Raw genomic sequence first — 8,841 nt, 5'->3', positions numbered from 1 at the left:
GCCCTTACAACACCCACAAGGTGGCGGCACTATCCCCACTGGACAGGCTTATGATAAGCTTAGACGACTTGCCCATCGTGATGCAGCTCATTTTTTTCTTTTTAAGACCAAGTCTCAGCCCGCCATGGTGGCTCAAGCCTGTAATCCCACCACTTTGGGAGGCCAAGGCGGGCGGATCACCTGAGGTTGGGAGTTCAAGCACAGCCTGTCCAACATGGAGAAACCCCGTCTCTACTAAAAATACAAAATTACCTGGGTGTCATGGTACTTGCCTCTAATCCCAGTTAATTGGGAGGCTGAGGTAGGAGAATTGCTTGAACCCGGGAGGTGGAGGTTGCAGTGAGCTGAGATAGCGCCACAGCACTCCAGCCTGGGCAACAAGAGCAAAACCACATCTCAAAAAAAAAAAAAAAGTCTCACTCTATCATCTAAGCTGGAGTACAGGGTGTGATCTTAGCTCATTGCAACTTCCGTCTCCCAGATCCAATCAGTCCTCATGCCTCAGTCTCCCAAGTGGCTGGTATTACAGGCATGCGCCACCACGCCTGGCTAATTTTGTATTTTTAGTAGAGACAGGGTTTCTCCATATTGGCCAGGCTGGTCTCAAACTCCTGACTTCAGGTGATCTGCCCACCTCGGCCTCTCAAAGTGTTGGGATTACAGGCATGAGCCACTGCGTCCAGCCCACAGACCATTTCTTATCACATAAAGCCTCATGCCTCTCCACAAAACTGCCATCACGGATGTCCCCAGAAACCATTTATTGCAGGTGCCATGCAGAGGAGAGCTTCCTGTTCTCCTTTTCCCTTTACCTCTTCCTTCTCACTTCATCTTATTCATTCATTCATCCCTTTTCCATTCTCATTTTTAAGCTTTAACCTTTCAAAGGCCTGTCTTCCCCTATAAGGAATGTATTGTAATTTCCACCATTACCATGTCCTTCTCCAACCCACCAAACTGCCATCCTGAGTTTATAAACTAAGTCCATAAACTAAGAAGAAATGGGACACATTCATTGCGAACATGGCAGCCCTGCATCCATCCCCACGTGAGAACACAGATCTTATTCTCTTTGAAGACCAATTTTGTTTTTTAAAGGCAGGTCTCGCTCTGTTGCCCAGGCTCTCGTGCAGTGGTGCAATCACAGCTCACTGCAGCCTCCAACTTTGTGCTCAGGTGATCCGCCTGCCTCAGCTTCCCAAGCAGCTGGGACTACAGGCACACACCACCACGCCTAGCTAATTTATTTTTGTAGAGATGGGGTCTTATTATGCTGAACAGGCTGGTCTCAAACTCCTGGTCTCAAGCGATCCTCCCACCCTGGCCTCCCAAAGTTCTGGGATTACAGGCATGAGCCACCGCGCCCAGCCTGAAGACTTTTAAATGCTGCCACGTTCAAGATCCGTTGAAACTCACCTGTACTCACTTTCGCAAGTGAGTAATAAACAACAGACTGAAATACCTTCAGCTTCTCAGGCTTTGTACCCTACTATGGAATCATGAGTGTTTCCCAAAAGTAAATCCATAATGAGGTCCCGTTTTTCCTTCCTCCTTGGCTATGAGATAGACAAGAACAAGGCAAGCTAGCCATTTCCGTCTCACCATAGCTGACTCTCCTGTTTGCTTTTTGACCATATTTGGGAGGCGGGGACCTGAGTGCTTTCCTGCTTCCTAAGCACAACTTACTTTTCCTACAAAATTCTCAATGCAACCTACATGGATTAACCCAGCTTCCCCACTGTTTCCAATATTCTTATAATCGAAATGGCCAGCATTGGCAAGGCAACCTGAAAAAATAAGGACAGGTACCTTATCCCATAAGCCAAACTGCCACTTACACTGTTCAGTCATGAAATCGGCAAAATTCCAGATGAGCTCTCCAACCACGTACTTTCTGCGTTTTTGATCCAGAACCACATGGTACTGCTCTAGCAGACTCTTCTGGTACTCTTCAGTGAACATCAGAGGTGGATCCTGGGATTCAAGGCAAAGAGAATGTAAGAGTCAGAACTGGCAGAATTGTAAAGTTAGATAAAAATAAAGATCCACTTGATGGTGACCAAAATATCTGTCCTTGCAGGGGGCTATAGTGACTGCAGGACTCACTGAGGTCAAGACAGCCAGGGAATGATGTAACCCAGAATAAAAAAGGAGGTTTAAAGAAAAAGATAACCTTAATGAGCAACTGCTTTATTTATGAATGTAATTTGATATTCGCTTTACATTACTTTTCTGCCTCTATCTGCTGGTACAATCTTAAAGCTAACCTACACTACCGGTAAAAATATGTCTTTGGGCCAGGTGCAGTGGCTTATGCTTGTCATCCCAGCACTTTAGGAGGCTGAGGTGGCTGGACTGCTTGAGCCCAGGAGTTCAAGACCAGCCTGAGCAACACATCAAGACCCCATCTCTATGAAAAATACAAAAATCAGCCAAGCCTGGTGGTACACATCTGTGGTCCCAGCTACTTGGGAGGCTGAGGTGGGAGGACTGCTTGAGCCCTGGAGATCGAAGTGGCAGTGAGCTGTGTTCACACCACTGCACTCCAGCTTAGGTGACACAGTGAGACCTTGTCTCTGATATATATATGTATATTAATTAAATTAAATTAAACTAAACTAAACCAGGCTGGGCATGGTAGCTCAGGTCTCTAATCCCAGTACTTTTGGAGGTCGAGGCAGGAGGATCACTTGAGCCCGGAGTTCAAGACTAGTCTAGGAAACACAGTGAGACCCAGTCACTACAAAAAGTCTAAATATTAGCCAGGCGTGGTGGCACACGCCTGAGAGTCCAGCTACTTTGGGGGCTAAGGAGGGAGGATTGCTTGAGCTCAGGAGGGTGAGCAGTGAGCTGTGACTACGCCACTGCACTCCAGCCTGGGCAACAGAGTGAGGCTGTCTCAAAAACATTGTTTTTAATTAAACTAAATCAATTCAGTTATCCTAGTCATATATCAAGACTTCAATAGCCATGTGTAGCTAGTGTGTACCCTTTAGTGCAAATGTAGAACATTTCCATCACTGCAAGAGTTTTTTGTTGTTGTTGTTTTTTGAAACAAGGTCTCACTCTGTCACCCAGGTGGGAGTACAGTGGTGCCATCATGGCTGCCTCGACCTACTGGGCTCAATTTTCCCACCTCAGCCTCCCAAGTAGCTTGAACTACAAGCACTCACAACCATGCCCCACTAATTTTAAATTTTTTGTAGAGATGGGATCTGTGTTACACAGACTGGTCTTAAACTCCTGGGTTCAAGAGATCTTCTGACCTTGGCCTCCCAAAGTGCTAGCATTCCAGGTGTGAACCACCAGGCCCAGCACTGCAGAGGTTCTATCAGCACCGACTTAGACCCTCTCGAGAGTTTCTTAAGAGTTTAGAGCTGGGCTTGGCACGGTGGCTCATATCTGTAATCCCAGCACTTTGGGAGGCCAAGGCGGGTGGATCACTTGAGGTCAGGAGTTCAAGACCAGCCTGACCAACATGGTGAAACATCATCTCTACTTAAAATACAAAATTAGGTAGGCATAGTGGTGCATGCCTGTAATCCCAGTTACTCGGGAGGCTGAGGCACAAGAATCGCTTGAACCTAGGAGGTAGAGGTATGTGAGCCAAGATTGCACCACTGCACTCTAGCCTGGGCGACAATAGCTACACTCTGTCGAAAAAAAAAAAAAAATTCAGAGTTGTTTACCTTTTCAGAAAGGATAAGCATGGCATTCTATAAGCATGATAAATTTAAGGGTGCAAACAAAACAGCACAGTCTACTGTGGGTGGCTATTCCCTGTGTGTCAACGGGAGTCCCAGGAGCTGTGACAAACAAGTGTGAGCTGGCTGGGGAGGGTACGAGGGGCTGGATGGGGTTCAGGAATCCACATAAAAAAAAAACTTCACAAGACAAACCAACATATCTTTGGTGAGGAGGACAAAAAAATCAGATGGATTAAAAACATGGGGAGAGGCCGGGCATGGTGGCTCATGCCTGGATTCCCAGTACTTTGGGAGTCCAAGGCAGGAGAATCACATGAGGTCAGGAGTTCCAGACCAGCCTGATAGCGAGAGTCCATCTTTACAAAAAAATTAAAAATAGGCTGCCCATGGTGGTGATGCCTGTAGTCCCAGCTACTCAGGAGGCTGAGGCAGGGGAATCGCTTCAGCCCACGAGTTGAAGGCTGCAGTGAGCTATGATGGCACCACTGTACCCCAGCCTGGGCAACAGAACAAGACCCTGCAAAGAAAAAAAAAAAAAAGGCTAGCACAGTGGATCACGCCTGTAATCCCAGCACTTTTGGAGGCCAAGGCAGGAAGATCAGTTGAGTCCAGGCGTTTGAGACCAGCCCGGACAACATAGCAAGACCCTATCTCTAAAAAATAAACATTTTTAAAAAAGAATCTTTTAGTTGGTGATTATGTTGCCAACATGGGCATTCCAGGCAGAAGAAACAGCTCGAGCAAGAGCGGGAGAGCAAATGAGGGCAGTGGAAACAGATCAGTGGCCGGGAGTGAGGCGAGAAGAGGATGAAAACCCAGGAGAGAGCAGAGGACACTGAGTGTCCTGACCAGGGTTTAGGGCTTTGTCCTGTGGGCCTGGGGGAGCCAATGACAGGACTCCCAGAATTGTCATCTGTGACTAGCACAGAGGCTCACACCTGTAATCTCAGCACTTTGGGAGGCTGAGGCAGGAGATCACTTGAGCCGAGGAACTCAAGATCAGCCTGGGCAACAAAGCAAGACCCCGTCTCTACAAAAGTAAAAAAATTAGCCAGGCACGTTGGCATGTGCCTATGGTCCCAGCTACTCAGGAGGCTGAGGTGGGAGGATCACTTGAGCCCAGGAGGTTAAGGCTGCAGTGAGCAGTGATCACATCACCACACTCTAGCCTTAGTGACAGAGAGACCCAGTCTCAAAAACAAATACAAATTTGGATTTGCTAGAAAGACTACTTGGGCATGGGTGATAGGAGGCTGTCTGGAAACAAAGCCGGTAAGGAGGCCACCTCTGAGGACCAAGCAAGTGGGGCAGAGGCCTGGCTGCTGGCAGGAGAGAACGTGGACAGGGCAGAGGGAGGTGAGCCCAAAGCTGAAGTGAGGGGAGTAGTGCAGTGGGTGCAGGGCAGGCCGGGGCAGGTGAGTGACATCTCTGGCTCGAGAGAACACACAAGCAGAAAGCTCAACACTGCTTACCTGGTGAAACCCTACAATCGTTTCCGCTCCATACTCGCTCTGAATAATGGGCTTCTGATACATCTTACGCCAGTTCTCAAACTGGGTGGTAAGCTGCCGTTGAATCAACTCCAGGTGCCCGAAGTCATTATACCAAGAGTAGTAGCTGTTCACACAGATCACGTCCACATACGGAGCCTAGGACCAGAGCAGCAGAGACCGTTCAGCACCCAGAAGACAGCATGACTCAGCACTCAACACACCGCGGGGCTCCTCTGACAGAGAACGTAAGAAGGGGATGTAATCCCAGCACTCTGGGACGCTGAGGCAGGAGGATGGCTTGAGGCCAGGAGTTCGAGACCAGCCTGGGCAACACAGCAAGACCCCAGCTCTACAAAAAATAGTAGTAAGAAAATTAGCAGGGCACGGTGGCTCATGCCTGAAATCCCTGCACATTGGGAGGCCACGGTGGGAGGATCGCTTGATCCCAGGAGTTCAAGACCAGCCTGGGCAACATCACAAGTCCCCATTTCTACTAAAAACAAAAACAACAACAACAAAAAAACACCTAGAACAGGAAGAGCTGCCTCCTGGGGCTGAGAACATGCAAGTACACCAATTTAGATCCTGAAATTACCCTGCTCCATAGGCAGGAAACATGGTCACAAAGTGGCCCAAAGGAGGCAGGCCTGTCACTCCACGTTGATGCTCACGACATGCGCAGCTGGGAAGGGCTGTGAGAGGCACAGCAGCTGCCAACGCACAGTCCTCAGCCAAAGCCCCGGGCCCCCGCCACTGGAACTGTGTCCTCTCCAGGCAGCACTCCCATCACTGGGCTTCCCCTCACTTTGCCCTGGAGAAGCGCTCCCACCCGAGAGGCCGATGAAGTCATTCTCACAGAAAATCTTTTGTTTTGTTTTGGAGACATAGTCTTGCTCTGTCGCCCAAGCTAGAATGTTAGTGGTGCGATCTCAGCTCACTGCAACCTCTGCCTCCCATGATCAGGTGCTTCTTGTGCCTCAGCCTCCCGAGTAGCTAGGATTACAGGGGCACACCACCATGCCTGGCTAGTTTTTTGTATTTTTGGTAGAAACGAGGTTTCACCAGTTGGCTGGGCTGGTCTTGAACTCCTGACCTCAAATGATCCGCCTGCCTCAGCCTCTGAAAGTGCTGGGATGATAGACGTAAGCCACCATGTCCGGCTGTCACAGAGAATCTTGAGGCAGCTTTCACGAGGCAGCACTGTGGGCTGTAGAGGACTTGCAAGAGTCCATCCTAGGAGCAGGGCAGGGAAGACCGAGTAGGACCACCCCAAGCTTCAGCAAAGCAGTGCTCACGGCTGAGCAGCAGAGGCTTCTGTGTCCAACTGGCTAGTTTCTAATGTGTCCTGAACACACTTCTTTCTAGTAAAAATGCTGGCCGGGTGCGGTGGTTCACACCTGTAATCCCAGCACTTTGGGAGTCCGAGGTGTTGGATCCTGAGGTCAGGAGTTTGAGACCAGCCTGGCTAACATGGCAAAATCCCATCTCTACTAAAAAATACAAAAATTAGCCAGGTGTGGTGTTGTCCACTGTAATCCCATCTACTCAGGAGGCTGAGGCAGAATTGCTTGAACCCGGGAGGAGGAGGTTGCAGTGAGCTGAGATTGCGCCATTTCACTCAAGCCTGGGCAACAGAGCAAGACTCCATCTCAAAAAAATAAGAATGTTAATGTCAGCCAGGCCCTGTGGCTCGTCCCTGTAATCCCAGCACTTTGGGAGGCCAAGGCAGGCGATCACTTGAGCTCAAGAGTTTGAGACCAGCCTGGGCAACATAGAGAGATCCCACCTCTACAAAAAAATGTAAAATTAGGCAGGCGTGGTGGTGAAAACCTGGAGTCCTAGCGACTTGGGAGGCTGAGGCAGGAGGATCACTTGGGCTCAGGAATTCAAAGGCTGCAGTGAGCTGTGATCACAGCACTGCACTCCAGCCAGGGCAACAGAGTAAGACCTTGCCTCTACACAAGAAAAAGGAAAACTTAGGTTCCAACCTTGGAGTTACTAAATCAGGATCTAAGAATGTAGAGATCTGGCATTTCATAAAAACTTCCCCTAGAGATTCTCATCAGCCAGGCGTGGACCAGATGAACTCTAAGCTCCCTTAAACCTTTGACGTTTTATGCGTCTATTACATCGAAGTGCAAAAAACGCTGAGTCCAAACTGAGCAAACAAATCCCATCTCCCTGTGCCCAGCCTCCCTGGATTGAGAAAGACGCACTGCCTGGTGAGTAAGCAGGGGGAGAATTCTCATTAACCCAAAGACCAGCTGTGAAAACAGACTGGATGCAGCTGGGCACAGTGGCCCACACCTGTAACCCCAGCCCTTTGGGAGGCCGAGGCAGGAGAATCGCTTGAGCCCAGGAGTTCGAGACCAGCCTGGGCAACATGGCGAGACCCCATCTCTATCATTTTAAGTAAAAAACAAAATGAAAAAACACCCAGACTGGCAGTGCATGGTTCTTTCCAGCTGTTCCAATGAGCAGGTTTCAGGACGAGCCTAGGCAAAGTCAGGGAGAAGTGGGATGGGGGCCCCCAGGCTCACCCCCTTGTCAGCTGTATAGTTGGAGTTGGTCACAAAGGTCACAGGCCGGGAGGGGTCCAAGGCTTTGGTGTGAGCGATCACCATCCTGTCCACAAAAGGCAGAAGACACAGTTTCTGTCAGTCCAGGAATGGCTCAGACACCCTCCCATCCTCTCTGTCCCATCTTCCCCCGCCAGAATACAACACGGGGCCAGGCAAGATGGCTCACACCCATAATCCCAGCAGTTTGGGAGGCCAAGGCAGATGGATCACCTGAGGTCAGGAATTCAAGATCAGCCTGGCCAACATGGTGAAACCCCTTCTCTACTACAAATACAAAAATTAGCTGGGCATGGTGGCGCATGTCTGTAACCCCAGCTACTCGGGAGGCTGAAGCACAAGAATCACTTGAACCCAGGAGATGGAGGTTGCAGTGAGCTGAGATCGCGCCACTACACTTCAGCCTGGTCCACAGAGCAAGACCCTGTCTCAAAACAAACAAATAAAAACAAAGAAAAAAAAAAAAAAAAGCATGGAGCCACTGCTTTCTTCCCTAACTGGAGATGTATTTTACATAAGGGCACATGTTCCTCTAGTCCTAGACCGAGCTCTCTAACACCACTCTTTCTCCCCGCATCTCCAAATCCTATCCTCCCAGAGGAGCAGCCACCCTTCCAGGTACACAGAGCCGAGGCCACTGGACTGCTAAAAATGAGGTTGACTCCCTGAAACAGCTCTTGAACACAGGAGTGGATGGGTGCAGATTTGGGTGGGGTATTTATTAATGCATCAAGCAAACAGGGGCACTCCCTGGAAAGTAGGCATGGGGCTGGGTGTGAGGTGCTCAGCAGGGACTCAAATCTAAGTCCACAGGTCCTGGGCAGTGGGAGTGGAGACGCACGCACAGAGATATGGTGCAAGAGCTGGGCACGGTGGCTCACGCCTAGAATCCCAGCACTTTGGGAGGCTTACTAGAGACCAGCATTTCAAGACCAGCCTGGGCAACATAGCAAGACCTTGTTTCTACAACAAATTTAAAAATTAGGGGCGGGCATGGTGGCTCATGACTGTAATCCCCCCAGGACTTTGGGAGGTTGAGGCAGATGGATCATGAGGTCAAGA

The 8,841-nt window shown here is 49.5% G+C and overlaps 2 protein-coding genes across 15 annotated transcripts in view; one reads left to right on the top strand and one right to left on the bottom strand.

Moving 5' to 3' along the window:
• The window catches only part of RABGEF1 (RAB guanine nucleotide exchange factor 1), a 1,203,668-nt gene that overhangs the window by 172,075 nt on the left and 1,022,752 nt on the right, over positions 1 to 8,841 (top strand). The gene's annotated exons all lie outside the window — the stretch shown is intronic.
• The window catches only part of LOC117072918 (beta-glucuronidase-like), a 22,364-nt gene continuing 15,041 nt past the window's right edge, over positions 1,519 to 8,841 (bottom strand). The window contains exons 8-10 of one of the 3 annotated variants that reach the window (XM_033193384.1): positions 7,741 to 7,825; positions 5,180 to 5,356; positions 1,519 to 1,974 (exon numbers count right to left, since the gene is read on the bottom strand). In XM_033193384.1, coding sequence (XP_033049275.1) covers positions 1,672 to 1,974; positions 5,180 to 5,356; positions 7,741 to 7,825 — 565 coding nt within the window. In that variant the 3' untranslated portion in view covers positions 1,519 to 1,671. The remainder of the gene's footprint in view (positions 1,975 to 5,179; positions 5,357 to 7,740; positions 7,826 to 8,841) is intronic. The other 2 variants (XM_033193382.1, XM_033193383.1) reach the window with 2 other exon arrangements.

The sequence above is a fragment of the Trachypithecus francoisi genome, unplaced genomic scaffold, assembly GCF_009764315.1.
Source record: "Trachypithecus francoisi isolate TF-2019V2 unplaced genomic scaffold, Tfra_2.0 Lachesis_group4, whole genome shotgun sequence".
NCBI lineage: Eukaryota > Metazoa > Chordata > Mammalia > Primates > Cercopithecidae > Trachypithecus > Trachypithecus francoisi.
The sequence above is the reverse complement of the archived record's forward strand: the minus strand, read 5'-3'. Positions and strand labels throughout refer to the sequence as shown.